Below are 14726 nucleotides of genomic sequence, written 5' to 3'. Positions count from 1 at the left end.
TCGCTCATGAGCGTTCTAATACCACTGCAGTATTAAATTCGAAATTATACGGAGCTTGTAGGAGTACCGTTTCGACGTTCTATAAAAATTATACCTATAAAAATTTTTAGAAAATCAATAAAAAATTATAAAATTAAATAAAATAATTTATACTTTTTTATCCTAGCCTAGAGTTCCTAGATTTCTTATTTTTCTACTGTAAAATATCGTCAAAATTATGAATACTTATCTTTTACATTTATATACGTTACTGAATTTTTCCTGCACGAAAAAAACGGCTTGCCAAACAATACTGGGGGAGATCAATCATGAAATTTTTTTCACTAATATGGAAATGTATAAAAAATGAAAATTAAAATTTTTTATACATCATATAAAAAATTTTAATTTTCGTTTCCGTTCTAGAGAAAAAAGTTAAATGAGACCTGTTCTTTTTAACTGAACTTTTGCACCAGTTCATCTTTTTTCCTTTTCTCTTCTCCTGGAAAAAAAATAAAAAAAGAACTAGTGCAAAAGTTTAGTCAAAAAGAACAGACCTATAGTTGACCCCTGAGTCTGTATTGCTTGCACTTTTTGCACTCAGAATCTTTGTTGTTCCCTCTCTCTCTCTCTCCCTCTCTCTCTCTCTCCCTCTCCCTCTCTCTCTCTCTAATGCTCGAATATATTTTATTAATTTATTTATCTCATTTTAAGTACAAACATTTTTAAGGACTTTAACGCAAATAAACTTGCTGCTCTAGTCTAGTTATCTTACATGATCTCGCTTTGTTTTGTTGGTATTCTACACATCGTATGAGTAGAACGGTTTCTATTAGAGTCCTATGTATTATAGGGCTCTAGTTTCTATTTAAATACATAATTTAAATACTATTGTTGAATATATTTATTCAATTGTCGTGCAATATACAATGTAACTATTGATAGAACTTATATTCTTCCTATAAGATACATGACAATGGGCAAGACATACTATTGCGACTATTGTGACAGATCTTTCAAGGATGAAGTCGATGCTCGTAAAAAGCATCTATCCAGCATGCAGCACATAACAAATCGAGCTAGTCATTACAACATATTTAAAGGTAAGCATTAAACTACATTTTTCTTATTTACTCCTTTGTTTAGTGTCTTTGTATTTATATAACCTCTTTTGTACTTGCATACAATTAATCAGATTATAATGCACTAATTTATTAACATCTTTAGACCCAGAAACGATATTAAAAGAAGAATCCTGCAAAACTCCATGTAAACGTTACATGACTGTTGGAGACTGCGCTTTTGGTTCTGGTTGTCGATTCTCGCATTATACTCCACCAATGATATGGGAACTTCAACAGCTCGGTAAGAATTTATTCAGACACAAATTTGCATAAACATATGCATAAAGAAAATCTAATCGCATTTTACATGCATCCTTATCATAGAAATGCAATTGGATAATTTTCTTTATGCACATGCAATTATGCAAGTTTGTATGGAGTAGCTAATCATTCTATCGACCATCCTACTATTGCCATGTAAGACATTAAATCTTCAATAGATAACTTTCTAATTCTAGCTGCAATGAAAAACTCCAAAGTCTTAGCAGCTCAACCTAAGGATGGTTGGCCAAATTCAGAAGATATTATCAAGGAATATTTTGAGAATGTGATCGACTCGAGTGGCACTGAGGATTTCAATTGTTTGGTGTGGAACACACCGTCAAAATTAATCGATTATCCTTATTTACCACCGTCTTTGCAGCCCGTCACGTCGGAAAGAATAATGGATTGCAATTTTAGTAAATGGGGTTGAAAGACTGATTTAAAAATAAACATATTTATATTAGTATAATCCTATCGTGTTCGAAGTCTTGGAGTGATGATCTCAGATTGTACACGTTTATCTCGTCAAGCTTCAAACTAAATGACGCGTCGCTATCACGAAGAATCCATGCAACATTGCTTGTTTTATCATCTATATATATTTCTTAGTTCAGTAAAGCCCTAAACACAATGCGAGAGGGAATAGCGATAGCGATAAGTTTCAACTTATCAGAAATCGAATACACCGGAATACGCATTTTTGATAGGTTGAAACTTATCGCTATCGCTATTCCCTCGCATTGTGTTTAGGGCTTAAGAGCACACGTTATTGATGAAACTTGATATTAAATGTATGTTTTAATATTTAGGTATCAATAATAATTTCAAGAGTCAATTCTTGGCAGCTTTTATTACCTCGTCCATTTTCGATACTACGACTTTATCAACAGATTCGCAAAATAGATGTAGTACATAGTTCCCATATCTCAAAAATGTACGTTGGTGCGCTGGTAGTATAAGCGTTATACGAAAAAAGCCGGGATGATCGCTCTCAGGTTTCTCTCAGTCCGAACAAAGTCCCCTCCGTTCTCCCTTCCAAGATCGTTTACACCAATCGCTAAGCAGACCCGCCTTCACACAGCGATGTTGCTATGGAACACAGTGGCGGAGCACTCGTTGCCACGACAGTGTAAGTCGGCACGTGACGCGACGCAACGCGACGCGACGCGACGCGCCGCGTCTGTCGAATTGACGTCGATTTCTTGAAAAAAAAAAAAAAGAGGATAAAGAAACTCCTTTTTAGGGAGCAAAAGGTGGACGAACTGATCTCGCGAGTGTACTCCATTTGTGCGGAGAAAATATGAGTGTTCGCGAGCGCCGGTCCGGAGCCTACCTCGCATCATTTACGAGCGCCTGGTGGACGCGTTGAAAAAATCGGAGTGCCACCTCTGGAGGGGCCTTTACCGATTTAGCGAGATTGGAATTCGTAGCTGGACCCTTCCAGGTCGCGTCGGTGAGTCCCACGATAAATTCTTTCCTACCGTGGCGTGGGCCCCATACGAGCGAGCGATCGGGATCGTAAAAATTCATAAATCAAAGTGAAAGAAGGAAACATGAACGTATGGGAAATACTAGGTATTCAAAAAAAAATATCAGGTCGGTCATCTCTGTGTTATGTATTAAAGTGTGGAACTAGGAAAATAATATCCTAAGAATTTAAAATTAATTTAATACTTTAAGCGAAAGTATAATTCTAAAATTATTTCACACAGTTCTAAAGTTGTTTCATGTTAAAATATACAAATTTTATCAGATTAAACATTTAGAATATATGAATAAGAAATGCTTTTCTTCGTTTAATTTTGCAAACATTTCAATTTAACTCAGTTATAACTTGAGAATTAATGAATATCATCGAGGATGATACATTATCAAAAATTTGAAAATACTTTCAGAAATGGATATTTAAAAAATTTTACTTAAATATTCGTAATAATGTTGTGTTTTTTTAAATAATATAATTCTTCAGATCCGATAACAATAATTGGATCTAAAGAATATTATTAAAAAAGACTTCGTTATGGATATTTGAATAAGTACTTTTAAAAATTTCAAAGTTTCAAAAATATTTTCAAACTTTTTGTCTCGAATATATATAAAAACTGTAAGTTTTTACAATTCTTATACACTCTCATGCCGAATACGCGCACTACGGAAACAGAAAGTTTCTTGCGCGCCGTCAACTCATTGCAATGTCGAATACGCACCGTTTCTCGTGCACATGACATCATGTCTTGAATAAAAAAATTTCTGATTGTTGGATAGGCCAAGGACGCACTCGTCTGGTCAGCGCTATCATTAGATGTACATAACTTTCTTTATTTGAGGAAAAGAGTTGAATTGAAAAATTCAAGAGTTTAATTTGGCAGAGAATCAATTTTCATCGATTTTTCTCAATTCACACATACTTCTTTCTTGCTAAATATCTATAAAACTAAAGTCTACAGAAGATATGTGCATTTCATTCGTGAGTGCGGGTCGACATTGACAGCTGAGCCGGACATAACGTGAAATAGAATACCCGCCTGTGCTCGAAATGCACATTGAAGCGTATAGGAAATTTAAATCGGATTTTTGTCTACAGAGATAGTATTTCTAGACTGTTACGCGTCTTTGATATGAGAATATTTTCTTATTACCTGTTTTTATAATATTTTATTATTATCTGGAACACGTTTGTTCAAATGATCAATAACGAACAATCAATTTGTTATTTTGTATCATTAAGACAGACGATTATGTTACTTTTGGAAATATACGTGGAAGCTATAAAAAAGATTGCCAGGGCGATAAATGCAATATGATAGCGTTATGACGGCAACGACCTGAAGAGTTCTGTACAATCCAGTCACGATTCTCGGTGGAGGTCGTGACCTTGCCGATATGCAGGATACGCTAAGAATCAGCGATAGTCCTGTGTTTGTTGAGAATCTCGATTATGTTGAGTGATGAGTCCCACAAACGTATCGTGGAACAATTGATAAAGAAATTGGATAAATCAGACAGAATTGATTCATCTTATATTGAGATAGTTAATCGATCTCTAAAAGCAAACGTTCAATTTTACAAGACGAGGAAATATAGCTTCCTTTAAAAGAAAAATCGACTTTAACAGAACGTATTATTACAGAATAAATTTTGCCGCGTTAACCGACGTAAGAGACGCTACAAATCTTGAACGCAATGAGTCTTGCACGCAAACCTGGATCGATTTGACGAGCCATTCTCGCCTATTGTCGTACCCCATGAATTGTCCGTTGTGAAGCAGCTGCCTATGGCGTATGGTGCATACGTCCCTTACGTCGAACAATGTTTTTATCAATGCATCGGAAAGCATGCTGCTCGTTTTGCAAATCTCCCTTTTGCAGATTTTTCTATAGAGGATAGTTGGTCGGTACTTTCGCGTGGACTTATTTTAGAAAGTTGTACTAAGCGAAAAGTGTTTGGTATTTGTGACTATAATTGCATGGCGAGCAAAGATAATTATACTTAAGAGCTCTATTTTTACAACTATTAGTGCTATAATTGTTAGTATAATTGTTAATATAATAATAATTATACTTATAGTTCCATATTCAACATTGTATTGTTAGCACCAAGAATATCACACTTTTCTCTTACAAATAGAATTCACACATATGAGAGGTATCCAGAGTGTACTGTAAAGTGAAGTAAAAAAGAAAAGTAAAGTAAAAGAAATTCACGCATAAACAAATCTTTCTAATTCTAAAACAGTCATCGTTGGAGGCTGTATAAATACACAAGCTTCGTCTTGATATCGTCTTGATCTCGTCTTCGAATTCGTCTCATTCTCCGATGCTACCAGTAGAACCCGCTAAAAACATACCACCCAACAATTTAATGTCATTTATTTCTATTGCCTTTATACGGGCCGTTACGTCATGCCGATTTCTCCGCCCTTCGTTGCCATTCTCATGCCGAGCCGCAGCTATGCAAAGCAAACTTCTCAGCCGTTTTCGCCACAACGAAAATTTCTCGTCGAAATTTTTCGACGCGACATAAGGATGCACAACCAAGAAACGCAAACGTGGATCAATAATTTAATCGATGTAGCAAGCGTTACGAACACCGGCTCGGGAAACCAGTTATACTTCGTTAAACACGCTCTGCTGTTTCTCAAAAGGTTCGTAACGCCGGTGGATCGACCTTGAGAATAAAGGCCTCCTAAACATATATGATTTAATACATTATACTCGTTACGATTTATGTTTCTACAGTACTTTCGCTTTGACTGCTCAACAGCGTAAAATACTGCCTTGAGGATCGTGACGAGGCGGTATTTTTCTTTCTCTCTGGTTTTACCTAATATTCTAACCGATCTAATACGTATCATTTAAATTTCCGAAAGGCGCGGCGTTAATCGATGTCGATTATAAAGCACGGCAACACAAGCTGGATTCTATATCTACCTACGTAATGTCATTCGGAAAACGAGTGGGAACTTTGTTTGGGTGGAAAATGAAAACGATCCTACGCGCGCTCTTTATACTCGCACAGATATATATATTTTTTTTTTTTTTTTAGAGAAAAAAGGGAAATAATTAAAAATAATAAATAATTTTAAAAAAATTTAAGATAAATAATTGAAATTTAAAAACAGATAGAAATATTTGTACAGAAAATAATTGTAATGGACACAATGGAGAAATTAATGTAAACACTTGTTATGTCAGCAATAAGCATTGAACTATTTGTCAAAAACGAATGCGTAATTATATTTTTTTTTTTTTTTTTAGAGAAAAAAGGGAAATAATTAAAAATAATAAATAATTTTAAAAAAATTTAAGATAAATAATTGAAATTTAAAAACAGATAGAAATATTTGTACAGAAAATAATTGTAATGGACACAATGGAGAAATTAATGTAAACACTTGTTATGTCAGCAATAAGCATTGAACTATTTGTCAAAAACGAATGCGTAAATAATTATTTTATCCTACTATTCTATTTTATTATTCCATCAATAAACATCTCGTATATCTATAAGACATCTTGATATCTTTACATTGGCGTTAATGCAGCTCGATGGGAAGCTATCTAAAGGGTCTGCATACGAGAAGAGCGATAAAAAATGAAGCTGAAGAAGCAGACGGAGAGGAAGATGCGGTTGCCAGGCAGATGTCGCCGCCAGACGAGCGAAACTGGTGATTCGTGAAACGTTCGCACGAACGATTGTCACGCAACAGCTATGACATTACGTATGTGTGTGTGTGTGTATCTCTTCGTTTAGTTACAAACATTGAACTAGTATTTCCGAGTTAGCTCAGGTCTTGCTCCTTCGGTCTAGATTGCTTTCCTTTAAATCGTTAACCATTATGGATGTTAGACGCATTAAATTCTACATCACTTAGACTCAATTGCTGTAAATTTAGACAATTACCCATATCTTTATATCGATATAGCTGCAGACAAGTTATAAGTTACGGGCAAGCTGTTTTCGTTAATGACAAATTCCACAGTTCGATCCTTATCGGGTGATCGCCGTTTACACTTTACGGTAAAAGCGACTTATTACGTCTTTCGAAACGCATGCATTCATCTACCTGTCGTACAGTTTAGCCTTATTCTCGAAAAACTTGCAATGCATGCATTATTGCATAACTTGCAATATTGCTGCAATTTTTGAAATATTGAAATTTTAATATTTCATTGGGAATATTGCAGAAATATTATGAAATATTATAATTTTAATATTTTATTAGAAATATTGCAATATATAATTCAATAGATAAATACGCGGCCCTGCCACGAGATGGACGCGTTTTCTCGTAAGGGAAAACGTCCAGAAGTCTTACAATGCAAATCGAGTTGGCAGATCTCTTGGAGATTCTCAAACTCCCGTTCTCTTTCTTAGGCTTTCGAATGTTTTTTTATCATATTTGTCGTGTGAATGCGATAATAAACAATAATATTTTAGCAATTAATAAAAATAGATTAATTATTGAAATATTGTGCATAAAATTACAGTAATATATCTGCATTATTTCTCTCAATATTGTAGTAATATCACAGAATATTATAGAAATATTTTAATTAACGGACATAGAAATATTGCTACAATATTGCAGCAATGGTTTATGAAATATTGTAATCTTTTAAGGTAATAGTTCTGCAATATTGCTGTAATATTTTCTAAAATTATGAAATTATTTTTTCTCAATCATAGAGTCAAGAATATACAATAGACATTGATATGTTAGATTGTATTTTAGTTAATTTTCACAGATTTAAATTTAACTACCAGAAAACAATCAAACAATCGACTATATCTTTAAAATCCAACATCCGGTGGAGAATGAATAGCATGCAGAATTATCTTTTGCACTTCAAAAGCGTGTCTTCACTTCTGATTTTTATAAACATAATATTTTCTCGGAGCGCCGCTATGGACGTAGGGTAGGAGTTGTTCATGAAATTGAATCTTTCATACCATGACAAAATTGCATGAGAATGTTGGAATGCTTCGCGCATGAAGCTTGCACATATGCGAGTTGCTACAACGGATGTTCTATATGCGGCAGAACGGAACGAAGCGGATAGGGCCGGACGCGGAGTGCTTACGGTCGCGGTACCTGACATGAGCGTGTTGCTCCTTCCTGCTAAAACGGTTTCTGTAAATAAACCAGCATCCGTCGAAGCTTAAAGCTCAAAGAAAGGGTAACCCCCCTTCGTCGTCTAATCCCTTTATACCGTTCTTATTTCAATTCAGAATTTCGTAACAGACTTATCCATCTCGTTCCTACTGAGACTTTCACAAGCCACTCTCTGTAAATGAAATCATTTTCATCGTGAGATAAAACGCTGACTTCATTTGTCGGAAATAAGTTCATAATAATAACTAGTACAGTTTTAACTTATCTTGACACCATACTGTTAATCTCTTCTAAATATTTTTTCGATAGTATATATGAGAAATATTTTAAGCGAGTGTGTCAAGTTGGTCCACCCATCTCACAAACGATAAAGATAAATAAGTTCATATCTCTGTAGGCGTCGCGGATGGCGGGGCATCTTTGTAAATCATTCCGCGTGTGGCGCAACTGACGTCATCGGTAAACGTTTATACTAACGCGTTAACTGTCGCTAATAGAGAGTAAACCGTTGACCCATTGGGACAAGCTCTACCAAAAAAATATTGTATGTCGGTGGCAGCGACCCGATTAATTAACTTACATCATTCCTTGTTACGTTTGTCGTGAGCGTGAAAAATCCTCACGTTTTCTTTTTGCAAGAAATATAACTGGTTTTAATCCAATCTAAAATTAAGATACTCAAGTGTAATTTGCACGAGAGGCGTGGCTACATGCTTTTATCAAAACTACGTTATCAGTGTGCTATCGTCTCGTGTACGGGTAAACATTTGCGTTCGCCATTTGCCTGCCGAGTTGTGCTTCTTTCGTATCTTTAGGTGCGCAAGATCTTACACTACGATTTACGACGTACCTGTTGTGCGCGGTATGAAAAATAATTTCGATCCATGCAAAAAAGACTAATACAACAGAAAAAGATTACTGTTGAGAAACGGGCGAAATGAGGTATTCAAGGTTGTAATAAACTGTATTTGCAGGCGATAATATGTTGTCAGAAGCTGGTGACGATATCGCTGCAAACTCGCGAAGAATTTCTTCTCATTTATTTTTCATTTGCCAGGTTTATCTTTGAAAAATTATTTGAGACTCTTAATATTTTATGTTATATCAGATCTTTCATTAATTTTCTTTTTCCTTCTTAATCTTAAAATCAATCTTTTTTTGCTATTTTAAAAATATTTCTATGCTTCTTAATTAGCAATTAAATAATAACTAATTCAATGGCGCAGAATATTATTTGTAGAAATTTAAAAAAAATCCTAAAAACCCGTTTTCCAAATTTAACATAACAAATAATTTTATTATTATGTTATTCAATATTATCATATATTGTATATGTTGGAGTTATTAATGGATTAATTTTTAATTATTAATTTAGCATTTTCCAATTTGTCCATATCTCCTCTCTCTTTCTTCCTCCTCTCTTCATATAATATATTTCCACTAATCATTAATTCACCTGCACATGGACAGGTGTCTACTGTTGGAATGAAGTCACGCGAGAGCGAACTCGCAAGGACGATACACCTGCACTTTCGATGCCTTGACTGGTTTAAATTTGTAATGTATTAGTGATAATGTCTTCTCTATAACTATAGCATCTCTTTCGCGATTCTTAATTCTTCAAAATTATAACATATTAAATGTCTCGAATCTTATCAATTTAATACGTTTTATTAAGTTGCATGTGTACGTATTATTATCGGGTATCTTATCAAATGTTCCAGTATAGTGTTCCAATCACTACGACAGACAGTGCGAATATCGATCCAATCACGATTTCCAAGAGCATCGTTTCGTTTCGTGCGTTCAGACGATGAAATTGAGCGCATTAAACTGATGACCTACCAGATTTCCAACGTTGACCTATCAGTAATCTTCATTAGCATTCAAGAAAAGTGACGAATTCGCGATATTCAGTATGTACGCAGAGCTCAGAGATAATGATAACACTCCTGCTTCCTCATAAGATCTCAGTTTCAAGCTAAGAAATTCAGTGCAACCCAACGTCTTAATCGTTGGCTTTAAATTACTTGTCGATGAAATTCGAGGAGGTGTAATTTAAGCAGATTGTGGGTACAGTACACGACTATATAGCACCATGAACCGTTTAGTCGGTCAACCGCAAGGGTAAATCATTAAAATGTTATATATGAAAATATTGTTCTTCATAGAATGTTACAGACGATAATAAAGTGGAATCACTAACAGAAGAGAAGCTTCAATCATTTAAATTTAAAATCAATTAAAAACAAATATATATATATAGATAGAATTATTATAAAAGAGAGAAAAGAATTATTTAAAAAAATTTAAAAAGTTTCAAACCATTTCCAACAGATTTCCTTATTAATTTATGAATTGACAAAGAATAAACAATATTATGTTGTATTATTTCGAGTATTGGTACGTATTTCACTGTATAAGCAACTTGATGCAGAAATTGCAAATGGAATACATTACTTCCTCGTGGTCAAGCGCGTTAGCAAAGTTCAACGGGACGGCCTAACGTAATGTGCTTAATTAAAGTTGTTTCAACTCGTTAAGATCCTTCACATGAGATGAACAACCCTATAAACGGCCTGCAAGTATATCGTACACTGCAACGATAAGTTTTCAACTTGACGAAAACTTAATACATTTCTCTTGTATATATAGCCGAATATATAATAATTATAAAATTATATTCGACTAAAAGGATCTAATAGTACAAGCAAAAATAGTTAAATAAAGAGTATTGACTAATAAAATTATCTCAGTATAGGCGCAATATTACCATAAATCTCTGCAGAAGAGATGCAGTAGGTCGCAAAAAGGTTAAGAACCCCTGTAGACTAAGTTTATGATGGGGCAAGGAGAAAGAAAAAAAAGAAAATAGAAAAATCCTTTCCCGTCTCGGAAAGACCGGTTTTTCGTCCCTGCTTTTTCTTTTTGGGCAACCCTTCCCATTCTTATCCGCCAATGTAAAGCTTCGCTCGTAGAACTCATCTGGATCGATCTCTCGTGAAACGATAGCCATAATCTTCGACGAGGTCGTTCGTTGTAGTTAATAATAAAGCTCGGTAAACCTTCTTCCCGATAGGTGGTATATGTTCGGCATCGAACGTAATTTTAATGGTGTCCCCCAGGTGGGCACGCAAATTCTCATAGCTGCGTCAACTATTTCGATTTGATCCTCGCAAAACCATTGCATTTTTTTAAGTATAATTTTGTGAAAGTTTTTTCTATACAGCATTTATTAAAAACATCGTTTTCTTTTTTCGAACATCGCATTTTTATAAATGGCTTGGCAACTAAAATCAATTGATTGCGTGACTATAAATGAGAAACGATATGGGGTCGTTTGCGCGAGAACTAATGGAACTAAATCGTTATGTTTCCCATCACCAGTCTCTTCGTTTCATCTGCTAATTTATTGCGCATTTATTACGAATGTTTTTGTTTTGCAGGCATGGCGAGCATAGCAGCCGCCGGTCTCGAGGTGCACGAGACGGGTCGGGCGTTACGCGTGCAAACGGAAACACCGCATCTCGTCTCCATGGGAAGCGGTCGACTGTCGACGGCCGTGACTTTACATCCTCTACCCGAAGGTTAGATATAAATGTGATATACACTTCTTTATTTCCTTTTCTTCTTTCTTTCATGACATACAGTTCTTTTTTTCACGTTAAAGTTAATCAATCTATATATGGCATTAATATTTAATTGTATTTTGAAGAGAGACTGAAAATTGGTACTAAAATGTCGTCTGAATTTCTTGCTTGCATATTTCAACAGCAACAAATGAGCAACAAATTTATTCTATGTATATTGTTCCGCTAACTTAATCTTCCTTCAGCGAAATATTATTTAAAAAAAAACTAATAAAGTAACAAAATTTTTTGCAACAAATAAGCAACAAATAAAAATGTTAATTAAAATCTAAAAAAATGTTAGTTAAAAAAGAAAATAATTAGGTGATTTTTCTAAATCATATAACTTGGAAATGAAGCAACTAATTAGCAACAAAACAATTAAAGAGATATGTTTTGTTTATTTAGTTTTTAATTTTTTCTATGACTAATATGCTAACTATAAATTTAAGTTGATACGGTCATTATTTTCAAATCGACAAAAACAATAAAATCACAAATAAAGATAAAGCAACAAAAAAACATTAAATTTATGCAATCTGTACTTTATGTCATTGCGCGACAGTGGTTGTACCAGTTTAATAGATGTACTTTCGGAGATGCATATCTAAAAGCAAAAAAAGAATGACATACAAATACCTACGGTTAAATTTTTTTCTATAGATATTTTCGTGTTATCTATATGAAACGAACAAAACTAAATCGGGCAGTAACAGATAAATTCATCGCCACGTAATCATGATTCATCCGGTGTTCTTAATCCCCAACGCTCGAATACCATTGTTCGAACTGATAAAGCTTTACGGCGCCATCGAATTTAACTGATAGAAGTTACTACTATTTGTGACGCATATAAGTGGAATAGCTTGAGAAATAAAAATATCGAGCAGTTTATCTTTTCATCTTTTGCGTTATTGTGAGGAAAACGTACCTGGACGAAAAACGATGATAAAAGAACATAAATTCTTAAGAGGACACAAAGAAGAAGTAGAAGACTGCACAACCCTAACGAGCTTGGTCTTAGTCTTTATGTATGTGTCATATGTGTATGCGTGCGTGCGTGCGTATTTCATTAAAACAAGTGATAGTGAACTGAAACAATAAGTTTATTTCTTATTCCTACACTAGACTGTACTAGAACTCTCTTTCCCATTTTCAATATATCAAACATATATCACTTTAAGTTCTAAAAGTAAACTAGTTTAGCGGCAAAAACCTAATATCGGTTCGTAAAATAACGTAAATGACAGGTTAAACAAACATATCAGGCAACCATCATAACGAAGTAAAATTACTAACTCGGAACTTGAAAGAAAAATAGGATTCTGGGATATAACCCATTACAAGAATTTGGCAGTTTGTGTACTGCTTTTACCGTTTGTATATTTTAGAGTACCTTAAATATAGTTGATGCGTCATGCAACTGAGAGAGAGCGTGAAATAATAACATAAATCAAAATTCATTTGCTTTAGATAATTTTAGGTATAGTTCAAGACAGTTTTTTTAAGATTGAGTTTTACTGAACAAAGAAACGAATGAATAAAAGATCGAAAGAGAAGAAGAAACAATATAAACGATTATATAGTGTGGATTTGACATGAATAAAGTTAAGGGCGGATGTATATTGTATGTACCTGCGTAATACTTGCACAAAGATAAGGACGTGTAGGATGAAATTGATTGACAGGAAGTTATCTTCCGTTTACTATGACAACCGAGTAATGCAACTCCATCGGGAAATAGGCTTTCCTAAAGTCTACTTCTGTATAAGTCCAATAGCGCGCTCCCATAGAATTTAATTTGTATAATAAAATAATAAACTAAATAATGAGTTAAAATTTTTTAACTTACAGACACTTGGAAAATTTCTAACCAAAAATTAAAAAGGTTAATTAAAATTTTTTCTATTTCAATTCAAATTTAATTGCGAGAATTACTTTTAAAATATGGGAACTCTAGAACTCTTTGAACGAAAGCCAGAATTTGAATTATATTGAAATATATTGAAAATGGGACACCAGCGTCATAGGCTTCACTTTTTCTCTGTGCACCTGTCTGTCTGTCTACCGGCTTGCTTGTGTACGTGTCGGACACCACATCTCCTTGGAATTTATGATCGTACTTCATTTTGAAATCATGAGGAACTTTCTCTAAATAAAATGCGTTTCCGCAATAAAATTCCAACTTCGAAATCTCATCTTCATAGCTGTCATTTGTAAACCATTTCAATTGATTTATGTATAATATTTTCGACAAAAAATTATAATTATTTTATATTTTAGTTCGATTGGACATAATAATTAATAGCTGCGATTTACAAGCAAGTATTTGTGAAATAAATATTATGTAAATGTAATTAAGCAACGCGCGTATAAGTTAATATACCGCGCATATTCTTGAGAATGTTAAACATCTGATTCATTTCAAACACATCCGGGAAAGAAAAAATTGGTTCAACCGTCGTTTATGTGTATCTAGGTACCGTCGGATACTTATATATGTATATTCCCCACAACGCGCATCGTAGCCAACACATTTCCAAAAAGACCGAAAATGCAACGAGAGAGTGCACGACCGCGCTAAAACTAAATATAACTGCAGTCCTTCGTAGAATGCATCACGATTTACCCGCGTCGCGCAGAACGGAGCACATCTAGAATTATTTTACGGAAACTAGTGCGAGTTGTTTGTGAATCTATCAGGATTCGATTTTATACGGCTGTGAAAAATTCTGCTCTCCGTATGCATTAACAATTGTTATAGTGATTTTTTTAGATTGTTAAAAACATTACATAGTTTTAACAAATTGGGTTCCAAGAGTACACAATTGAAACTTCTATATTTGAATCCAAGTGTATTTTAGTTTGACAATACTTCGCTTCCGCACTTCCGTATTTATACACATCGTGCACAGTGAAATTCTGTATATCGGGCGGAGAATACATCCGGCCATCCTCGTCGCGGCTGCGACCGCCAGGTCGTTGACATTCCCAGAAGGCTCAAATTAATATTGTAAACTCGAGTTTCAATGCGCCCTTCGGAATCATAGTTTCCGTCAAACGGTTCCACGGATAAGCTCGAGAATCCGATTATATCGATATATATATATATAA

At 34.4% G+C, this 14726-nt stretch overlaps 3 protein-coding genes across 3 annotated transcripts in view; 2 read left to right on the top strand and 1 right to left on the bottom strand.

The window, feature by feature from the left end:
* LOC108781443 (uncharacterized) overlaps positions 1-14726 on the bottom strand; it is a 101005-nt gene that overhangs the window by 55797 nt on the left and 30482 nt on the right. The gene's annotated exons all lie outside the window — the stretch shown is intronic.
* Positions 841-2050, top strand: LOC108781452 (zinc finger matrin-type protein 5). The gene is made up of 3 exons (XM_018549410.1): positions 841-1082; positions 1207-1344; positions 1562-2050. The coding sequence occupies exons 1-3, from the start codon at positions 950-952 to the stop codon at positions 1795-1797; spliced, it is 507 nt and encodes a 168-aa protein (XP_018404912.1). The 5' UTR covers positions 841-949; the 3' UTR covers positions 1798-2050.
* Positions 2483-14726, top strand: part of LOC108781454 (pleckstrin homology-like domain family B member 1) — a 27314-nt gene continuing 15070 nt past the window's right edge. The window contains exons 1-2 of the mRNA XM_018549413.1: positions 2483-2820; positions 11430-11570. Coding sequence (XP_018404915.1) covers positions 11432-11570 — 139 coding nt within the window. The 5' untranslated portion in view covers positions 2483-2820; positions 11430-11431. The remainder of the gene's footprint in view (positions 2821-11429; positions 11571-14726) is intronic.

Source organism: Cyphomyrmex costatus, unplaced genomic scaffold, assembly GCF_001594065.2.
Source record: "Cyphomyrmex costatus isolate MS0001 unplaced genomic scaffold, Ccosl1.0 scaffold815, whole genome shotgun sequence".
NCBI lineage: Eukaryota > Metazoa > Arthropoda > Insecta > Hymenoptera > Formicidae > Cyphomyrmex > Cyphomyrmex costatus.
The sequence above is the reverse complement of the archived record's forward strand: the minus strand, read 5'-3'. Positions and strand labels throughout refer to the sequence as shown.